This window comes from Mobula birostris, chromosome 23 (assembly GCF_030028105.1).
Source record: "Mobula birostris isolate sMobBir1 chromosome 23, sMobBir1.hap1, whole genome shotgun sequence".
In the NCBI taxonomy this organism is placed as follows: Eukaryota; Metazoa; Chordata; class Chondrichthyes; order Myliobatiformes; family Myliobatidae; genus Mobula; species Mobula birostris.
In genome coordinates this window covers 63,238,787-63,262,482 of record NC_092392.1, presented here as the reverse complement: position 1 = coordinate 63,262,482, position 23,696 = coordinate 63,238,787, and the positions used below count along the sequence as shown (strand labels likewise).

Here is a 23,696-nt window from a genome sequence, read left to right as displayed (position 1 = left end):
TTGTTGGACTATCTACATCTTGATTCAAGAAACCCTCCTAAATGCACCAAACAAATTCTGGCCCATCTAAACCTCTTGAAAGTCACAGCTTATATTATGGAAGTTGAAGTCCCTTATGACAATAAGTTTATTGATACAGCTTTCCTAAATCTGCCTGCATACCTGTTCCTTAATGTTCCAGTGGTTAATAGGGGCTCTATAGTACAATCCCATCAGAGTGATCGCACCCTTCTGAGTCTATATCAGTCTACCCATATAGACTCAGTGGACGAGCCCTCCGTTATGTCCCCTCTGAGTGCAGCTGCTGTGAGTCCCTTGATTAGTAGTGAAACTCCTCCCTCTCTATCTTTTCAAAAACATCAAAACCTTGGAACATGAAGCACCCATTCCTGTCTCTCTCTTAACCAAGTCTTTGTAATGGTCACACCAACATAGTTCCATGCACTGATCCATGTTCCAAGTTCATCACCTTTACCCATAATACTCCTCACCGGGCTCGTTTGCAAAACCGACTCGTTAGCCAGCTCTGCCAATAGCCATGGGACTCAACGGTGAGAAGGCCTCCTTTCATAAACAATATACGTCTAGGGTCAGTATGATCTGGGGTTCAGCCAAACAGGAACGTCGTGATGTTCCAATTAAAGAAACCTTGATTTGAACGATTGCTGTGTAAATACTGTCCATACACCATTGTCAGTCGGCAAGAAATAACAGATCGTACGCCATACAAAACGATAAACAAAATATATTTACTAATTTCAGCTTCATCAAGCAGTTCGTAGGAAAAAGAAAAGGAAAAAAGGACCCATTTTAGATAACAGAGTCCAAATGCGCACATGAAGTTGGAGTTCATCTTGAAGGGCATTACATTCTCCCCCACCAAAAACAGTCAACTCCTCATGACTTTGGAACTTATTAAACCATCATTAATAACAAATATTCAAATGAATTTCGTGACTTCAGGACCCCCAATCCATTTGCGAATGGAAGTAGCATATCTCACCATGGGAATGGAATAACACTCTTGGTTTCCCAGGTGCATCCTCTGCCAGTCTATCTAGGGGCTTCCTGACTCTCTGAGACCTCCCTATCTCATCTTCAGCTTCTCTAACTTCAACCACTCCTGTGGTTGTTCCTGTCTACCAGAGGATGTCTCCCCCTGTCTATCACTCATATTTTTTGGTGGCTCAGCTCCCTCAGCTCCATGACAGAACTTGGCTTCCTTCAGTTTAAGCAGGGGCTGCTGGACATCTTCAACCTCCACTGATGCTAACTGGCGAGACCTCTCCTGGAAAGGGGTGTCCTCAGTCACTCTAATCGTGTGGCAAGTACTCTTGGAGCAACCAACATCAGACTTGTCCATAGAACAGGCATCTTCGCGTTCCAGCAACTTCTCAGTTAATCTCCTTTTCCATTCCTTGGGCATCGGTGAGTCACCCAAGTTGCATGACCTCGATGTCGACTTTTTCGATCCAGGAGACTGTTTCTCTTCCATCTCCCCTGGAAAACTTGACACTACCATCACAGGAAGGAGAGGGGCAACGGCACCCCACATCTGAAGGTAACATCTCTTCCTGAGGTGTTCCTGCTAATCACTGTCATCCCAGTTGTGTACACAGCCAAAGATTTCTAGAGTTCAAGTCTCACCAGCACTCCTGCAGGTAAGCATGACTCCTCTTCCTGATCATTAGGAGCCTCCACCTGGCCGGCCGGAGTGTTGGGCATTCCGGCGAAATTGGGGTTCCTGTCACTCTAACTCCTCCTCAAGGACATAACATGACAGGTTTAATCTGAGTACACCACACAGTTCCTCTTCCCTGCTCAGGAGGAACTAGCACCTTCTCAAAAGCAGTTCTGAACACGAGTGAATGGACAAGGGGTTCAAAAAGTTCTCCATTTCTCTCCTTACATGTTTTCATGAGCCTTCTCACAATGGAAATACTCATTCCCACAAGAATAGCAGCCTCAGCCTCAACCAGATCCAGGCAGACCAGTGCTGGTGGGTCAGTAGTCTCAGTTACTCCAACATCTGCTTCTGAAAACTCCAGTTTCAACAAGTGGCCATTGTACGGATACTCATCAGTTCTAAGACTCTGAATCTCAGGGCACTGAGTGGCATGAATGGTAAATGTGTCAAATACCGGTTCTAAAAGGATCTATAGGGTAAAGTAGCTGAGAGACTCTGTCAAGTATGGCTCTGGCATAAACACCTTCAATCCGTATGGATACATCAGAGCTTGGTCCCACTAAACCTTCAGGAATAGTGTTCCGCACTTCAGCATTTCCCTTGATACACTGATTTAAATGTATCTTCTCTGAGACACCAGCCCATTCCTTTACTGAGTCCCTCCGCAGTTGTGCCTCTTTACTTCTCTGTTTGATTAACTACTGACTTCACTTACTCTTCCAAGATTTTCCTGCTCCTCACAGTCTTGCTTGAAACGTCCATCTTCTCCGCAGTTGTAACAGAAAATATCCTGTCAAGAGACCCTGCTCAGCAACAGTCCGCTGAATCGTAAATCCTACAGAGGGGGTTGGGTTTCCCAATGGACATATATTGTTCAGCTGAAACATGAGCAGATGTCTATCGAATCAGCTCAGCTCGAAGGTTTTCCACCTTATTCTTCAAAGGCTCTATCTCCTTGGCACCAAGCTGCTGCCACTGAAGACACTGCTCTGCTTCTGGAAAAGTCCTGCTTCTCAATCATGTTTTCCTCCTCTCTAACTTGGTAAAAGATGGAGGAGGGTGCATCTTGCAGGTCATTTGAATCAAGCAATCACGTCATGCCCTTCACAACTTGCTCCATCCTCAAGCAATTTGTCTCAGACAGTTGAATGCTGCCTTTGTGGCACAAACACTGCAGTAGTTACTCAACCTGAAAGGTCGGCAGACAACTTCTCTCCTTCCTCCTAAACTTCACCTTCCAATCGGCTGCCCTTTCAGCAGTGCCAAAAGCATCTTCCAGAGCTTGCAGGTAACTAGCAGGTGAAATCAATTAGGTGGTTAATGGATTTTCTGCCATATTAGCCCCCGGACCCTGTAAGGTCTCTCTCAGTCTCTGTTTTTTCATGTTATCTGAGCACTGCCAGTATCTGAGATGTCTGCTCAGCCCAAGTCTTCTATTCTTCTTCCCCATTGGGTGTGGGCTTGACCCCAGAGAACACTCCCAGCCTATGACAACTTTGGCTCTCCACAGAGACACTTCAGCATTCAGCGATGTAATAACCAAAACCAGCTCAGAGTTTAAACCCACCATTGAAGGACCTGTTAGACTTTCCACATCCGACATCTTTTCCCCCTCACATCGCAGAAACAAGAACAACTTGTCTTTAAAGTATTCACCCTCAGCTACATGCCCCTCTTCTCCAAAAAATATGGATAGCCCATGACCCTGCCTCTCCAAGGTCTCCCAATTTATCAGTCAGCGTGACTTCAGTCACGTCACTGCTAGCCTGGACTAACACGACATCCTTACCAACCGATTGGTCTGTACGCCATTCAATCAGTGTAGCTTTCCCCAAAGCTTTTCAGAATTTAGCTCATTGAATACCTGTTCATTGGGAATTTGGACATCCACCCCACTCAAAACGCAAGCATCATTTGTGGATAATCTCTCTGAATAGCACCAAACCTTAATCCCTGCGGTGTCCATAATAAAGTACTTTAGCCCAACGCTAGCTTAAAAACACAAACTGCTTAATCAATTCTTAACAGCAATTACACAGCATTCAGTGAATCACCAGACGATGGCCCCTACAATACAATCCCTCACTGGGCTCGTGTGCAAAATGGACTCGTTAGCCAGCTCTGCCTACAGCCATGGGACTCAACGGTGAGAAGGCCTCCTTTCATAAACAATATATGTCTAGGGTGAGTATGATCTGGGGTTCAGCCAAACAGGAACGTTGTGATGTTCCGATTAAAGAAACCTCGATTTGAGCGATTGCTGTGTAAATAGTGGCCATAGACAATTGTTAATTGGCAAGAAATAACAGCTCGTACACCGCATAAAATTATAAAGAAAGTATATTTACTAATTTCAGCTTTATGGAACAGTTAGTAAGAAAAAGAAAGCAAATAAATAAATAAATACATAAATAAAAGGGCCCATTTCAGTTAACCCAGTCCAAAAGCTGGAGCTTATCTTGGAGTTGTCCTTTTTACTCATATGCTGGACCCAGGGTCTGTGTGAAAGCCCACACCACATTCCAATCTTCACTCAAAATCATCTCGAACAAAGGGGTGCTATCTCTGGAGTATTGGCCCTTTCTCCTTGGAGCTACTCATCTGCACAAAGCACTTTGTGCAACAGGAATGCTCCTTCCCACGACTTCCTCAGCCATCTTCCCTCCTGTCCTCTTCACAGCTCCTTCTAAAAAGACCACGAACCCCACCCATGTTCCTCACAAAAACTCTCTCTGCCCAGCTCTTTCCAGAACCTTCTCTCAATTTCACCATCCTCACTGGCTGACACAACGTTCCTCAGTTGAACATCATAGCCCCTAATCTTTAGCTGAAGCCCAAACATTCCACCAGCTGGATACACTGCTTTTACAGAAAGCTACTGAATGAAATACCCTACTGCATTAGCAGCAAAAATCTTAACCAGGGAGTTACACATTAAGATATACGCACTTCAAACGATCTATCTCATCATCTGTTACTTTGCTCCTGCTAGTTTTTACTGGTCCTGCCCTTCCTCTCCATCTCTCATCCCCCTGCCAAACTAGTTTAAAGCTTCCAGGTGGCAGTAGCAAACCTCTCAGCCAAGATATTGGTTCCAGTTCAGTTTAGGTGCAACTCGTCTCTTTTGTAAAGGGAACACCTGCCGTAGAAGAGGTTCCAGTAATCCAAGAACCTGAAACCTTGCCCCTGCTTCAGTTCCTCAGCCACTATAACCCTATTCCTGCCCTGACTAGCATGTGATCCAGAGATGACTACTTTGGAAGTCCTGCTCTTCAGCCTCTTTCCTTACTCGCTATACATTGTGCGGGACCTCTTTCCCCCGTCTACATATCGGTGTCAATGTGCACCATGACCCCTGGATGCTCACCCTCCCCTTAAGAATAACGTGCAGCCGCTCTGAGATGCCCTGGACCCTAGCACCTGGGGTGGGGGCAACACACCATCCTGGTGTCTCTTTTGTGACCACAGAATCTCCTGTACTTATCAAGTCTCCTATCACTATCGCTCTACCTGACTCCTCTGCTGAGCCTCAGAGCTGGCCATGGTGCCACTGGCCTGACTGCTGCTGCTGTACCCTGACAGGATATCCCCTTCCAGCAATATCCAAAGAGGTATATTTATTGCTGAGGGGAATAGCCACAGGGGAATCCTGCTTTCTCCCCTTACTTCTCCTGGTGGTCACCCATCTACCATTTGAAGCCTGCACTCTGGGCGTGACCACCTCAGTAAGTGACTCATCTATGAAGTTTTAGACCATAAGACCATAAGACAAAGGAGCAGAAGCAGGCCATTCAGCCCATCGAGTCTGCTCCGCCATTTTATCATGAGCTGATCCATTCTCCTATTTAGTCCCACTCCCCCGCCTTCTCACCATAACCTTTGATGCCCTGGCTACTCAGATACCTATCAATCTCTGCCTTAAATACACCCAATGACTTGGCCTCCACTGCTGCCCGTGGCAACAAATTCCATAGATTCACCACCCTCTGACTAAAAAAATTTCTTCGCATTTCTGTTCTGAATGGGCGCCCTTCAATCCTTTAAGTCATGCCGTCTTGTACTAGACCCCCCATCATGGGAAACAACTTTGCCACATCCACTCTGTCCATGCCTTTTAACATTTGAAATGTTTCTATGAGGTCTCCCCTCATTCTTCTAAACTCCAAGGAATACAGTCCAAGAGTGGACAAACGTTCCTCATATGTTAACCCTCTCATTCCCAGAATCATTCTAGTGAACCTTCTCTGTACCCTCTCCAACGTCAGCACATCCTTTCTTAAATAAGGAGACCAAAACTGCCCACAGTGCTCCAAGTGAGGTCTCACCAGCACCTTATAGAGCCTCAACATCACATCCCTGCTCCTATACTCTATTCCTCTAGAAATGAATGCCAACATTGCCTTCTTCACTACTGACTCAACCTGGAGGTTAACCTTAACGGTATCCTATACGAGGACTCCCAAGTTCCGTTGCATCTCAGAACTTTGAATTCTTTCCCCATTTAAATAATAGTCTGCCCATTTATTTTTTCTGCCAAAGTGCATAACCATACACTTTCCAACATTGTACTTCATTTGCCACTTCTCTGCCCATTCTTCCAATCTATCCAAGTCTCTCTGCAGACTCTCAATTTCCTCAGCACTACTGGCCCCTCAACCTATCTTCGTATCATCAGCAAACTTAGCCACAAAGCCACCTATTCCATAATCCAAATTGTTGATGTACAATGTAAAAAGAAGCGGCCCCAACACTGATCCCTGCGGAACACCACTGGTAACCGGCAGCCAACCAGAATAGGATCCCTTTATTCCCACTCTCTGTTTCCTGCCAATCAGCCAACGCTCTATCCACATATGTAACTTTCCCGTAATTCCATGGACTCTTATCTTGTTAAGTAGCCTCATGTGTGGCACCTTGTCAAAGGCCTTCTGAAAATCCAATTATACAACATCCACTGCATCTCCCTTGTCTAGCCTACTGGTAATTTCCTCAAAAAATTGTAATAGGTTTGTCAGGCAGGACTTTCCTTTAGGAAATCCATGCTGAGTTCTGCCTATCTTGTCATATGCCTCCAGGTACTCCGTAACCTCATCCTTGACAATCGACTCCAACAACTTCCCAACCACCGATGTCAAGCTAATAGGTCTATAATTTCCTTTTTGCTTCCTTGCCCCTTTCTTAAATAGCGGAGTGACATTTGCAATCTTCCAGTCTTCCGGAACCATGCCAGAATCTATCGACTTTTGAAAGATCATCGCTAATGCCTCCGCAATCTCCACAGCTACTTCCTTCAGAACACGAGGGTGCATTCCATCTGGTCCAGGAGATTTATCTACGTTTAGCCTATTCAGCTTCCTGAGTACTTTCTCTGTCGTAATTGTGACTGCGCACACTTCTCTTCCCTGCCGCCCTTGAGTGTCTGGTATACTGCTGATGTCTTCCTCAGTGAAGACTGATGCAAAATACTCGTTCAGTTCCTCTGCCATCTCCTTATCTCCCATTACAATTTCTCCAGCATCATTTTCTATCGGTCGTATATCTACTCTCACCTGTCTTTTACTCTTTATATACTTGAAAAAGCTTTTAGTAACCTCTTTTATATTATTTGCTAGCTTCCTTTCATAGTTAATCTTTTCTCTCTTAATGACCTTCTTGGTTTCCTTTTGTAAGATTTCAAAAACTTGCCAATCCTCTGTCCTCCCACTAATTTTTGCTTCCTAGTATGCCCTCTCCTTTGCTTTAACCTTGGCTTTGACTTCTCTTGTCAACCACGGTTGCATCCTTTTTCCACTTGAAAATTTCTTCTTTTTTGGAATATACCTGTCTTGCACATTCCTCATTTCTTGCATAAACTCCAGCCACTGCTGCTCTGCTGTCTTTCCCGCCAGTGTCCCTTTCCAGTCAACTTTGGCCAGTTCCTCTCTCATGCCACTGTAATTTCCTTTAGTTTTCAGCCTCCCGGGTGGTCCTGAGTGCACCCAGATCCACTGCCAGTTCTTTGACCTGGTCAGTCAGGAGTTGGTGTTGGGTGCACTTCCCACAGGGAGACTGTCAGCTATCCTGTGTTACGTACCCCATAACTGGGTTGCCAAACCAGCAGAAATGGACCACTTAGTTGGAGTCTGGATTACTGGAACTAAGAAAGTTTTATTAAAGAAATAAGCAACACAGTACTCTAATCGTAAGGATATAAATGCAACAGGTTAGCAATGATAAAACACACATGTACACAGAACTAGGGTAATAGGAATCAATCAAGCTCTATCGCAGTCTAGGGGTAAAATGATCAGTCTCAAGTGACGCAGAGTTCAGTTCAGCTTAGTACAGTTCGCAGTAATCGCTGTTGTGCTGTTGGAGAGAGAGAGGATGATATGCAAATCTGATTCAGACAGACCTTGATGTTCTTCGCAGTTAGCTTTCGTGCGAACCCTTTTATGTCTTCTGTGGTCACCAACTGTGACCCCTCCGTTCCGGATACGACCGTTCTTCCGCGGTGAACCCGGCACCCAGGCAAGGGCGGACACACACACCAGGTTCCCGCCGATCGTACCTTTTCACCCTGTGCGTCTATGGTCGGTTCCCGTGATCAGCCCGCCAAACTCCCACCAACTTGTGGGGGCACACCGCTTTTCCAGGGTCTCATTATCTCGTGATCTCGTGGTGTCTGGCTTGCCTTAGTGAACCTGTTCCCTTTATTCCCCTGCTGGGGTATCGCCTGTCCATCAAGCTTCTGACAGTTCAGGTTCAAAGCAACCGGTCTGTCAATACTCGGACTGGTGTCTCTTTTCGTTATCTCTCTCTCCTCTCTCATTAACATTTTGAACGTTTCTCCATTTGTCTCCCCTATCTCTCTCATCAGCATCAATCTTCTGATAACTTGGTTTGTCGTCACACCTGAAATTCAAAATGTTACAGGAGGAGTCCTAACTACCACCCTGGTCTCAAGCCTCAGCTTTCCCGTAGGGTGCCTACTGCAGTGGGGAACTCTCGCCCCAAAGATAGGCCTTCAAACATTCAGCCATCACCTGGCCTCCCCACTCAATATCTCCTCAGGTCAGGGATAGTAAGTAAGTTCAAAGATAAATTACAGATATTTATGTAAATGAATTGAAAAAGTTTCACTCACTCCCTATGGAATAACAGTCAATAACTCCCATTGGGATGTACCACTTCTGGCTGCTGAAAGCTTGGAAAGGCCAGGTACAAAGCACGTCCAGTCTCAGGGCTCAGCTTACGGATGAGCAGTGGGGTAGGGCAGAGTCTGCATGGATGCCAAACTGCAGCAAGTGGAGTGCCACTGCAGAAGCTGGCAACGCACAATGTAGCCCAGGAAACAAGTACAATCTCTGCTGATAGAGGTCGAGCTACCAACAAGACACTCTCCACTGAAGGAGCAATTCTCAGCTATCCAGCGACCAGTGGTGCTCCACGGGGATCTGTTCTGGGAGTCCTGGGAGGGGATAGAGGCAGACACATTTGGGACATTTAAGAAACTTTTAAACAGGCAGATGGATGATAGAAAACTGGAAGGTTACGTAGGAGGGAGGAGTGAGATTGATCTTAGACTGGTGAAAAGGTTAGTGCAGCATTGTGAGTCGAAGGCCCTGTGCTGTCCTGTTCTATGCTGTAACAGAGAAGGCTGGGGATATGATGTATCAGAAGTGACACCACATGGTCTCCTCCCAAATACAGTTAACCCTTCATGCTATACACCCATTGCACCACCATGCTTCCTTTTAGAACGACATATATCAATGACCGATGAAGTGAACCAATCAGTTGACTTCCTACACCTGCTGTAGGACTGGAGTAAAGGAAGGGCTGACGGACGACGTGGACTTGTTGGGATGAAGAGCCTGTTTGTGACCAACATTTTTCACTCAGCAGTGGCCCCACCACCTGCATATTCAGGGGGACTGGACTCCTCTCCATTCTACACACCCAGAACATCCAGTGCCCGCTTTCAGCCTGATTGCACGCAGAAAGCCTCACGCCCCTCTACCTTACCTCCACTCTCTCAGCAACAACAGCTCTGTCTCACCAGTAGTTGGTCACTTTTCCAGATACTCCTTCACTGAAGCCATTCAGCGGTCAACTACCATCAGTGGCAGCTACAACGATGCGTTAGGAATCAGATCACAAGGCACGTTTAGTTCGCGGGACATGCTTGCACATGTGGACACAGCAGTCTCGGCGACATACCTGAACTTGCCTTGCACTGATCCTTAGGTCGGATTCATTGAACTCGTAGGGAACGTTCCACCCGATTGGTCCGAACATGCGGCGTTCTTGAATGAGAGCGTGGAAGAAGCACAGAGCAAAGAGGAGTTTCTGCCAAACCTGCCAGTGTAAAGGAAGGAAAATTACCATCCTTCCCAAAATAAACCTGTTGAAAACAGGACTCAGGAAATCACACCCAGATGTTGCATTTCCCTGCCTTGAAGTTGCATGTCAAAATTAATATTTCTGTAAATAAGCAATGACCTAAATTCAACAGTCAGAAGCATACATCGTGAAAATGGGCTTTTGGCCCAAATGGTCCATACTGGTCTAAGGTAGTCCTATTGCCTAGCTTTGGCCCACATTCTTCTAAACCTTTCCTATTCTTGTACCTGTCCAAGTACCTTATAAATGCACCAGGCCCCACCACTTCCTCTGGTGGCTCATTCCATATCTCGCCCACCCTCTGAGCAAAACGTTATCCACACAAAATGCTGGAGGAACTCAGCAGGCCAGGCAGCATGTGTGGAAAAAAGTGCAGTCGACGTTTCGAGTCCTGTGAAAAGGTTTCGGCCCCAAACGTCGACTGTACTTTTCTCCATAGATGCTGCCTGGCCTGCTGAGTTCCTCCAGCATTTTGTGTGTGTTGCTTTGATTTCCAGCATCTGCAGATTTTCTCTTGTTTATGAAAAGTTATCCCTTGGGTTCCTATTAAATCTTCTGCCCCCTCTCCTTAAAGCTTTGCCCTCTGCTTCTTGCTTCCCCAATTCTGAGAAAAAGACTGCATTCGTCCTGTCTATGCTCCTCATAATTTAAGATATTTCTATAAACTCACCCCCTTATTCTCCTACAGTGCAAGGGATAAAGGTCCCAACCAGCTCAAGCTTTTCCCATAACTCAGTCCCTTAAATCCCAGTAACACCATCAAACATCTCCTCTGTGCTTTATCCACCTGTCCTTTTGAACACACTATTCCAGATGGCAGGTGGGGTTTAATGCAGCCAAGTGTGAGGTATTGCACTTTGTGAGGACAAACCGTGTTAGAAATTACACAGTGATGGCAGGGCGCTGAGGAGTGCGGTCAAATAAAGCTCCCGGGAATTCTTTAAAACTGGTGTCACAGGTAGATAGGGTTGTAAAGAAAGCTTTTGGTACATTGACCTTCATAAATCAAAGTACTGATTACAGGAGCTGAGAAGTTACGTTGAAGTTGTATAAGACATAGGTGAGGCCCAATTTGGAATAGTGTGAGCAGTTTTGGTCATCTACCTACAGGAAAGATGTAAATAAGATTGAAAGAGTACAGAGAAAATTACAAGGATGTTGCCAGGACTTGAGGACCTGAGTTATACAGAAAGATTGAATAGGCTAGGACTTTATTGCCTAGAGCGTAGAAGAATGAGGGATGATTTGATAGAGGTATATAAAATTATGAGGGGTATAGATAGGGTAAATGCAAGTAGGCTTTTTCCACTGAGGTTGAGTGAGACTAGAAATAGAGGTTATGGGTTATGGGTGAAAAGTGAAATGTTTAATGGGAGTATGAGGTTGGTGAGGACATTGAACGAGATGCCAGCAGAAGTGGTAGATGTGGGTTTGATATCACCATTGAAGAGAAGTTTGGGCAGGTACATGGATGGGAGGGATGTGGAGGGCTCTGGTTCTAGTGCAGGTTGATGGGGTGAGACAGATTAATAATTCAGCCTGGACTAGATTGGCTGGTGCTGTAGTGTTCTCAGTCTCTATGGCTCCAAATATAGCTTCACCAAAGTCTGCTCCATAACATCTCAACTCCTATATTAAATAGACTGATGACTGATGAAGGTGAGCATGTCAAAAGCCTTCTTCACCACCCTAGCTACCTGTGACTCCACTTTCAGAGAACCATGTACTTGCACTCCTTGTGTTCTATAACATTCCACTGGGCCCTGTCATTCACTGTGGAAGTCCTAGGCTCATTTGTCTTCCCAAAATACAACATCTCGATCTATCTGAATTAAGCTCCATTTGCTATTTCTCTGCCCATCTACCCAGTTGATCAAGATTGTTCTGTAAGAGTTTTCACTGTCAACAACATTATTTATTTTAGTGTCACCTTCAAACTTACTAATCATCCATTGTAAACTCTTACCCAAGTCACTGATATAGATGACAGACAACAATGGGCCCAACACTGACCCCATGGGGAATACCAGTAGTCATAGGCTTCTGGACCAAGAAGCAACCTTTCACCATCACCCTCTGCTTCCTACCATCAAGTGAATTGTATATTCAGTTAGTCAGCTTTCCATGCAATCTAGCCTTCCAGAGTAGCCTATCACGTAGAACCTTATCGAAGTCGATATGTCTACTGTCCTGCCCTCCTTGAACACTTTGGTTACTTCCCCAAGAAGCTCAGTCAAGTTTATGAGACATGATCTTCCACATACAAACCCAAGCTGATGATGCCAAATCAACCCCAGTGTTCCCATGGTATTACCTCCTCCTTCAGAATCTGTACTGGTAACTTAGCTACGACTTAACTATTACATATGTTAGGCTAACTAGTTTATAGTTGTAAAGTTTTCCTTGTTGCCCTTCTTAAATAAAGCCACACCATAGTCACCCTCCAGTCTATCGGCACCTCACCTGCGGCTAATGATGATGCAAATATCTCATCCAGGACTTTCGCAAGTTCTTCTATCACTTCCCGGTGTTCCCAATTACAACCTCCACCCAACTTACACCTACAACTCCTATCCCTGTACACAACCACCCCATTTACACACCCACCTCTCACTAACACCTCTACCCTGTCCATTTATACACCCAACTCACTCACCAACATCCCTATCCAGTCCATTTACACTTCCACCAACATCACTACCCTACTCATTTACACACCCAACCCACTAACACTCCTACCCTGTCCATTTACACACCCAACTAACTCACCAACACCCCTACCCAGCCCATTTACACTTCCAACATCACTACTCAGCCCATTTACACTTCCACCAATGTCACCACTCAGCCCATTTACACACCCAACCCATCAAGTAAAACCCACACCCTTCCCATTTATACACCCAACTCACTAAAACCCACACCCTTCCCATTTACACACCCAACCAACTCACTAAAACCCACACCCTTCCCATTTACACACACAGCCCATCAAGTAAAACCCATACACTGCCCATTTATATGCCCAACCAACTCACCAAAACCCCTATCCTGCTCATTTACACACCTGCCCTACTCACTAAAACCCCTACCTTGCCCATTAACAATCCTAGCCAACCAACATCCTTACCTTGCCTATTTACACACCCAAGCAACACCATTACCCTGTCCATTTACACATCCAACCCACCAACGCACCTACCCTGCCCATTTACACACCTAACCAACCACTTCCTTGTCCATTTACACACCCAACACATCTAACCTGCCCACTTACACACCCAGCCCACCAACACCTTAACCAACCATTTACACACCAAACCCATGAACAGCCTTACCCTGCCCATGTACACACCCACCCACACCACCACCCTGTCCTTTTTTTTTACAAAACTATAAACATTTATTTACATCACATATCACAAGGTACAGACATTAAGTATTTACAAGACAGTAAATATACTCAGATTAAATATGGTTACTACCGTCTATCAAACAGTCATTACCGGGGGGGGGCATTGCTCCTGGAAGCCCCCCACTACACTCATTGCGACTGCGAGGTCCCTCTTCAAGGACAGGTGGGCACGAACGTACTGTCGGAAAAGGGGCAGGCAGTCGGCCCGGGCAGCGCCCTCCACCTTCCGCCGCCTAGACCCGTGGATGATGGTCTTGGTCAGGCCTAATTCCAAGCCTACCAGGAGACCCTCCGACCTGGGTGGCCATAGATGAGGAGCACGGGACTAAAGTGCAGCCAGAACCTCAGCAGTAAACTCAAAAAGCGGCTGCAGACAACCTCTCATATTCCGTGTAGGTATGGTACACTGACTCCTCCCGCCCACAGAATGGACACTGGACAGGGTGTCAAGTGAACCTGCCTCAGGACCACAGCAGAGACTCACCGCCTCCTATTGCTCTGCAGGAGTGAAGTCCACCAGCCTCTTCTGGGTCCTGCACAGCAATGCCATGGGAGGGATCAATGCAGTCAGCCAGTACCACACCATGGAGGCGACCAGATGATTGATCACCAACGCTCTCTCCCGGTATAAGATCGCACGAAGAAGGCCCAACCAGTGCCCCAGCTGGGCAGAGATCTTCGTCTCCATATCCCGCCAGTTCGCCAGCCTGGCCTCCTCCATTGCACCCAGGTAGACTAGGTGCGTAGAGGAGGTGCGTGGTGCTCCACGCAGATAGTCTCAGCCCCTCCGAAAGGGAGTCCCCCTGCCACTGACCCACCAGGAGGCCTGAGCTCTTCTCCCGGTTGACCCTTGCAGAAGACGCAGCCGAGAAGACCTGCTAACAGTCTCACATCCTCTGCAAGTCAACTGGGTTGGTGACCATAAGAAAGATGTTGTCGGCATAAGCCGAGAGGACAACCTCCATGGCCGGTTTGCGCAGAACCAACCCCATTAACCTCCTGCGGAAAAGGGACAGGAAACCAAGTACAACTGTCCCGACATGAGGCACCCCTGGCGCATCCCCCCCCCCCAAAAGCACAAGGGCACTGTCAAGGATCCATTCACCTTCACCAGGCACTCCGTGTACAGCAGTCAGAGCTCGAATGCTCGCAGACCCAAAGAGGTACTCTGTCAAGGGCCTTCTCTTGGTCGACAGAGAGAAAGGTGATTGACAGACCAGCCTCCTGGTACAGGTAGATCAGATCCCGGATAAGGTGGATATTGTCCTGGATGGACCACCCCAGGACCGTGTAAGACTGGGCAGGGTGGACCACTTGTGCCAGCACAGAGCCAGACAATTGGCCATCACCCAGGCAAAAATCTTGTACTCCACACTGAGGAGGGATACTGGGCGCCAATTCCACATGCTATGGAGATCCGCTCCTCTTTGTCAGCAGGACCACGACTGCTCTGCGCCAAGAGAGGGGCATCTCACCCGTTGCCATGCTCTCCCCCAATACCCCTGCATAATCCGCCCCCAGGTTATCCCAGAAGGCCGGGAGAAATTCAACCGTTAACCCATCTAGCCCCGGGGACATGCCTCTCTGCAGCTGGTTGAGGACATTGGTCAGTTTCACCAAGGACAGTGGTGCATCGAGCTACTCAGCACCTCCAGAGCTGACTCTCAGCAAGTCTTCCTGCAGAGCCCTGCATGCATCCCCACTGCATGGGTCTGGCAAGAGTAGACCCTCATAAAAGGATGGATTTCCGTCACAATTCTCACCGGATCCATGACAGAGGAGCCATCCTCTGCCAACAAATCTACTAGCTGCCTGCGGACACCCCTCCCCTTCTCCAGGAAGTAGAAGAGGGTGAGGCATGGTCCAGATCCTGCCCTGTCTATTTATACACTCAACCAACACCACTACACTGTACATTTACACACCCAACCAACACAACTACCCCATCCATTTACACACCCAGCCAACACAACTACCCTGTTCATTTGCACACCCAACCAACACAACTACCCTGTCCATTTACACACCCAGCCAACACAACTACCCTGTCCATTTACACACCCAGCCAGCACAACTACCCTGTCCATTTACACACCCAGCCAGCACAACTACCCTGTCCATTTACATACCCAACCAACACAGCTACCCTGTCCATTTACACACCCAACCAACAGCACTACACTCTCCATTTACACACCCAAACACAACTAACCTGCACATTTACACACCTGACTAACACAACTACCCTGTGCATTTACACACCCAACCAACACAACTACCCTGTCTATTTATACACGCAACCAACACAACTACCCTGCACATTTACACACCCAACCAACACAACTACCCTGCACATTTACACACCCAACCAACACAACTAACCTGTCCATTTACACACCCAACCACCACCACTACACTGGCCATTTACACACTCAACCAACACAACTACCCGGTCTATTTATACACTCAATCAACACAACTACCCTGTCCATTTACACACCCAACCAATACAACTACCTTGTCCATTTACACACCAATCAACACAACTACCCTGTCCATTTACACACCCGACACAACTGCCCTGTCCATTTACACACCCAATCAACACAACTACCCTGTCCATTTACACACGCAACCAACACAACTACCTTGCCCATTTACACACCCAACCAACACAACTATCTTTCCATTTACGCACCCAAACAATACCACTACCCTGTCCATTTACACACCCAACCAGCACCACTACATTGTCCATTTACACACCCAACCAAAACCACTACACTGTCCATTTACACACTCAATCCATCTACTAACACCTCCACCCTGTCATTTACACACCCAATCCATTCAGTAACCTACCTACCCTGTCCATGAACACACCTAGCCTACACCACTACCCTGTCAATTTACACACTTAACCCACACCACTACCCTGCCCATTTACACACTCGAGCAACACCCCTAACCCATGCATTTACACTTCCAACCCGTCCATTAACTCCTGAACTTGCCCATTACACATGGACTACTCTTTCTTTCCACCTTTTGCCCTATTTGAGTTCCGTCACCCATCTCTGACCTTTGACCGTAACCCTGTTGAAAACCTAGCATTTAAAGTGGAGGATGATAGATTTTTGATTAGTCATCTCCTCAAAGATTTCAGGGAGAAAGCAGGAGAATGAGGTTGAGTCAGGTGATAAATCAGACATGATTGTATCTCCTTGTATGTCCTGTGGTCTCCCCCCCGCCCAACTTATACCTGCTCCCACCTGTGCCTGGTTTACAGGTAGGTCCTGTGAGCTGGGGGGGGGGGGCGGGCCTCTAACCTGGGGCTTGTTGCTACTGCTGAAGAAGACGGGATTGGAGATTGGGTGGCTAAGGTAGCACCTCAGCAGATTGGCTCGCAGTCCCCTCGGTGGCTCGTTGGTCATCTTAATTCCGTTCTGCAGCAGGGAGACGGGGAAATCTGGGGTCGGGTAACTGGTCAGCCACAGCCGGAAGTTGGTGCTGGTCTTGTTGCTGTCGTTGCAGAATTCCTCACAGGCCTGTTCCAGCTCTGGTAACCAGTTGCCGGCCAGGTGACAATTCTGCAGCATCAGCCAGCTCCCCTCCTCGGCAGCCTGGGCAAGGGAGAGGGCGGCAGAATGTGAGCCTCGTCCCTGAACCTTCCCTCCCATTCCCTCCCTCCTGGCTCTCATCCCTCATTCCTCGTCCCTCAGACCCTGAGCCTTTCCCTCCCATTCCCTGACTCCTGGCCCCTTGCCCCCTGATCCTGACCCTCATCCCTCATTCCTGGACCCCAGACCCTGAGCCTTTCCCTCCCATTCCCTGACTCCTGGCCCCTTGCCCCCTGATCCTGACCTTCATCCCTCGCTCCTGGCCCCTCAGACCCTGAGCCCTTCCCTCCCATTCCCTCACTCCTGACCCCTTGCCCCCTCACTCCTGACTCTCATCCCTCATTTCTCGTCCCTCAGACCCTGAGCCTTTCCCTCCCATTCCCTGACTCCTGGCCCCTTGCCCCCGATCCTGACCTTCATCCCTCACTCCTGACCCCTTGCCCCCTCACTACTGGCTCTCATCCCTCATTCCTCATCCCTCAGACCCTGAGCCTTTCCCTCCCATTCCCTGACTCCTGGTGCCTTGCCCCCTCATTCCTGACCCTCATCCCTCGCGCCTGGCTCCTTGCCCCTCAGCCCCAGTCCCTTGGTGCTAGCCCAATGCCCTCACTGCTGGCCCTTCAACCTTCAGTCCCAGCCCCTCACTCCTAGCTCCTCAGCTCCTGCCCCTGGTCTCTCACTCTGGCTCCTTGCCCCTTAGCCCTGCCCCTTGCCCTTCACTCCTTGTTGCTTACTCCAACCACATACCCCTCCCCCTCAACAACAGTGCCTCACTCTTCTGCCCTTACCCTTCACTCCTTAGCCCCAGTCCCAGCCTCTTGCCCCTCACTCCTGCCCCTCACCCCACTCCTGGTCTCTTGTCCCTCAGCCCCGATCCCAGCTCCTTGGTCATCACCCTTCTCCCCTTATTCCGGTCCCTTGCCCCTCAGCTGAGGCACCTTGCTCCTCAAACCCTGCCCCTCGCCCTTCACTCATGGCCTTTCATCCCTGACCATTCACTCCCAGTCCTCAGCCTCTGTACCCTTCCCCTCACTCTCTGCCCTTCATTCTTCATTCATGGCCTCACTCTGAGACCCTCAGACCCAACCCCTCATCTCTCGTCCCTCACCCCTCACTGCTGGTCCCTTACTCTCAACCTCCTCAAATGGCCAGCTCCTTGCTTCCTCTTTTCTGATGCCTCACTGCTATTTTCCTGGTCATGTGTTCTCCCCTCACTCCCAGTCCCGGCTGTTTAACCTCAATCCTGTGCTCCTGACCCCTCACTCCCAGTCCCGGCTGTTTAACGTCAATCCTGTGCTCCTGACCCCTCACTCCCAGTCCCGGCTGTTTAACCTCAATCCTGTGCTCCTGACCCCTCACTCCCAGTCCCGGCTGTTTAACGTCAATCCTGTGCTCCTGACCCCTCACTCCCAGTCCCGGCTGTTTAACCTCAATCCTGTGCTCCTGACCCCTCACTCCCAGTCCCGGCTGTTTAACCTCAATCCTGTGCTCCTGACCCCTCACTCCCAGTCCCGGCTGTTTAACGTCAATCCTGTGCTCCTGACCCCTCACTCCCAGTCCTGGCTGTTTAACCTCAATCCTGTGCTCCTGACCGCTCACTCCCTGTCCCGGCTGTTTAACCTCAATCCTGTGCTCCTGACCCCTCACTCCATTCTGAGCTTCTCACTCCCAGTCCCGGCTCTCACTCTTATGCTCCATTAACATCAAATTGGACGTTTTACAGTTGGCAACACCCCTTTGTAACGACACACTATTTAAGATCCAAATTCATTTACTTAAGAAGAACCCCTGCATTCACTTGGTGTAAGATACAGGCGGTGTTCCAACTGTTGTCATTTGTAAACATCTCGTAGTGTTCAGCTGCTTTTCACATCCTTAAGTGACCACATCACCATTACCCACATAAACAGAAGCACAAACGGACAAACAAGGATGAGAGATATTTGCAACAAAAGCTCTGCAAAGAGTGGAGGTGACCTCTCATTAGAAGCCCGAAGTTGAGTCTGCGGTTCCAGGCCAGGGACTGGAGGCTGCAGGTCAGTCTGAGAGTCTAGGGACAAGGGTTGGAGGCTTGGAGTTTGCCTGTCCTGAGGTTTGTCTGTGTGTGTGAGGCAGTGGGTGTTGGGAGGGTGGTGAAGCGATTTGGTTTGCTGTTGTTGACTTGTTTTGCGCTGTTGTGGTTGTTGTGCTTGTACTTTTTCTGCTGAGCACTGTGGAACATTATGTTGATACCAGAATGTGCAGCGTTACCTGTGGGCTGCCCCAGCACATCCTTGTTTGTATTGGTTGTTTATGCAAACACGATGCATTTCACTGTACGTTTCGATGTACATGTGATAAATAAATCTGAATCTTTTTCTCCACCACCATGTGTGAGATCCTGGCCTAACTTTGTCTCCCAAGCCGCTCCCATAGTCTGCCACCATCCTCCAGTGACTCCCATGTTGCTAGGTTACGGCTGGAGTGTTGTTTCAGTACTTCTCCCTTGCTTTCCTGCATTAAGCATTTCTTTTCAGTCCTGCTGATCTGTCAAGATGGAATAAATGTATTCCTGGCATGAAGGAACACCAACTCTCAGAGAAGTTTTGGAACTCTGAGTTTGACAGGATCTCCGAATGTCTGTCCTCTCAGAAAACATGATCAGGAAGTGGAATGAGTTGCTCTTATGATGTACGTCAACTAAAGCCTACCTTCTTGATCATCTTTCCAGCGATGGGGCCATGTCCCTGCCCAAGAGAAATAGTCTGCAGTTTCTGCGCTCCCATTCCTAGAACAGACAGGGACACATTAACCAAGGAGGTGCAGTCTAATGAATAATCACATCTGTCAATAGACCACAATCATCTAGCTTCGCCCTTACCCAAAATCATGCTTGCAATGGAAAATGTTTGTATAAACTACTTTGACAGGATTCTGAACATCAGCTTTTCTGAATGACTGGAGTTTCTGATGTATGACATTACGTTTGGAACACAACTTACAAAACTGTACAGCTTAGGAACAGGTTCCTCACCCACAGTGTTTTAACTAACTAACTAGGCTAATGACACTAAACCCTTCCGTCTACATGTTCCATATCTCACCATTTTCTGTATCAAAGCTCTTGAAACATCTGTTATATTTGCCTCCACCACCACCCTTGGCAGCACATTTCAGGAATCCACTTCTTCCTGTGAAAAAATTTGCCTTGCACATCTCCTTTGAACTTACACTCTTTCACTTTGAATGCATGCCCTTTGGCATTAGACATTTCAACCCTGGGAAGAACATAGAAACATGGAAAACGTACAGCACAATACAGGCCCTTTGGCCCACAATGCTGTGCCGAACATGTCCTTACTTTAGAAATTACCTAGGGTTACCCATAGCACTCTATTTTTCTAAGCTCCATATACCTATCCAGGAGTCTCTTAAAAAACCCTATTGTATCCGCCTCCACCACTGTCGCTGATTCCATGCACTCACCACTCTCTGCGTAAAAAACTTACCCCTGACATCTCCTCTGTGCCTACTTCCAAGATACCAGCTGTCTACTCTCATGCCTCTTGTAATTTTGTAATATTCTATCAGGTCTTCCCTTAGCCTAGGTTACTCCAGAGAAAACTACCCGTTTGTCCAGACTCTCATGATAGCACATGATAACCCAGGCAGCCTCTTGTAAATCTCTTCTTAACCCTCTCCACTCCAAAACCTCCGCATCCTTCCTATAATGGGGCGACCAGATTTGAATACAATATTCTAGATGTGGACTTACCCGAATTTCATAAAGCCACAGTTTAACTTTCAGACTGTTGAACTTAATGCCTCAACTAATAAAGGAAACATGCCACATGCCTTTTTTACTACCTTATTAACTTCGACCCCAAGATGCCTCTGTACATCAACACTGTTAAAGCTCTTAACTTTACATTTAATGCCAAAACTTAAACACCTCACACTTGGTCATCTGCCATTTCTTCAGCCATATCTGAAACTGATCTATATCCCACCAAATCCTTTGTTAGTCTTCCACACTATCCACAACCACTAATCGTTGTATCATCTGCGAACTTTCTAAGCTGATCTATCCACGTTTTCATCCAGGTCACTTATATCACCACTTGTCATGGACATCCAGCCATCAACCACAACTGTCTTCTATGGACAAACAATTCCAAATCAGAACAATGAAGTCATTGGGGATCCCATACCATAGAAACCATAGAAACTACAGCACAGAAACAGGCCTTTTGGCCCATCTTGGCTGTGCCGAACCATTTTCTGCCTAGTCCCACTGACCTGAACACGGACCATATCCCTCCATACACCTCCCATCCATGTATCTGTCCAATTTATTCTTAAATGTTAAAAAAGAACCTGCATTTACCACCTCGTCTGGCAGTTCATTCCATACTCCCACCACTCTCTGTGTGAAGAAGCCCCCCCTAATGTTCCCTTTAAACTTTTCCCCCCTCACCCTTAACCCATGTCCTCTGTTTTTTTTCTCCCCTTGCCTCAGTGGAAAAAGCCTGCTTGCATTCACTCATCTATACCCATCATAATTTTATATACCTCTATCAAATCTCCCCTCATTCTTCTACGCTCCAGGGAATAAAGTCCTAACCTATTCGACCTTTCTCTGTAACTGAGTTTCTCAAGTCCCGGCAACATCCTTGTAAACCTTCTCTGCACTCTTTCAACCTTATTTATATCCTTCCTGTAATTTGGTGACCAAAACTGAACACAATACTCCAGATTCGGCCTCACCAATGCCTTATACAACCTCATCATAACATTCCAGCTCTTATACTCAGTACTTTGATTAATAAAGGCCAGTGTACCAAAAGCTCTCTTTACGACCCTATCTACCTGTGACGCTACTTTTAGGGAATTTTGTATCTGTATTCCCAGATCCCTCTGTTCCACTGCACTCCTCAGTGCCTTACCATTAACCCTGTATGTTCTACCTTGGTTTGTCCTTCCTACATGCAATACCTCACACTTGTCTGTATTAAACTCCATCTGCCATTTTTCAGCCCATTTTTCCAGCTGGTCCAAGTCCCTCTGCAGGCTCTGAAAACCTTCCTCACTGTCTACTGCACCCCCAATCTTTGTATCATCAGCAAATTTGCTGATCCAATTTACCACATTATCATCCAGATCATTGATATATATGACAAATAACAATGGACCCAGCACTGATCCCTGTGGCACACCACTAGTCACAGGCCTCCACTTGGAGAAGCAATTCTCTACTACCACTCTTTGGTTTATTCCATTGAGCCAATGTCTAATCCAATTTACCACCTCTCCATGTATACCTAGCAGGACCTTGTCAAAGGCCTTACTGAAGTCCATGTAGACAATATCCACTGCCTTCATCCACTTTCCTGGTAACCTCCTCGAAAAACTCCAATAGATTGGTCAAACATGACCTACCACGCACAAAGCCATGTTGACTCTCCCTAATAAGTCCCTGTCTATCCAAATGCTTGTAGATTCTATCTCTTAGTACTCCCTCCAATAACTTACCTACTACCGACGTTAAACTTACTGGCCTATAATTTCCTGGATTACTTTTCGATCCTTTTTTAAACAACGGAACAACATGAGCCACTCTCCAATCCTCCGGCACCTCACCTGTAGACAGCGACATTTTAAATATTTCTGCCAGGGCCCCTGCAATTTCAACACTAGTCTCCTTCAAGGTCCGAGGGAACACCCTGTCGGGTCCCGGGGATTTATCCACTTTAATTTTCCTTAAGACAGCAAGGACCTCCTCCTTTTCTATCTGTACAGTTTCCATGATCTCACTACTTGTTTCCCTTAATTCCATAGACTTTATGCCAGATTCCTTAGTACATCTCATTCTTCTGAATGAGACTACCATGTGGGTCTTTTGTCAAACATCTTACTAAAATCCATGTAGACAACATGCACAACTTTACTATCATCACCTCCTCGATAAACATAACTGAGATGGTAAGACACAACTTTCCCCACACAAAGCCATGCTGACCCTAATTAGGTCATGATTTTCCAAATGCTCATAAACCCTTTTCCTGTAGAATCCTCTTTCATAGTGTACCTACCACTAATCTGAGACACAATGGTTACTTTCTTTTCTGCTTCTATATATTTTGCAAGGGCCCTGATCATTTCTAGCTTCCTAAACTTCGCATCTACTTCCTTTTCCTTCTTGACTAAATTCACCGCGATTCCGTTGAACAATACAGTACAGTACAGGCCCTTCAGCCCATGATGCCATGCTGACCTTTGAACCCTTCCCTCCTACATTGCTCTCCATTTTTCTATCATCCATGTGCTCATCTGAGTTTCATAAATGCTCCTAATGTATCTGCCTTTAAAACACCTCAGGTAGGGTGTTCTGTGCACCTTCCACTGTGTAAAACACCTCTGCCATCTCCCCTAACATTCCGCTAATCACCTTAAAATCATGCCCCCTTGTATTAACCATTCTACCCTGGGAAAAGCTCTCTCTGGCTATCTACTCAATCTACGCCTGTTACTATCTTGTACACCCTTCACTACAAAGAGAAAAGCTCTAATTTGCTACATCTGTCTTCATAAGACATGTTCTCTAATCCAG

The 23,696-nt window shown here is 47.1% G+C and overlaps 1 protein-coding gene across 1 annotated transcript in view; it reads right to left on the bottom strand.

Annotated features, from left to right (window-relative positions):
- The window catches only part of LOC140186818 (dynein axonemal heavy chain 3-like), a 428,385-nt gene that overhangs the window by 10,074 nt on the left and 394,615 nt on the right, over positions 1–23,696 (bottom strand). The window contains 3 exon segments of the mRNA XM_072241409.1: positions 9,890–10,027; positions 16,817–17,110; positions 19,798–19,874. Of these exon segments, the coding sequence (XP_072097510.1) occupies positions 9,890–10,027; positions 16,817–17,110; positions 19,798–19,874 (509 nt within the window).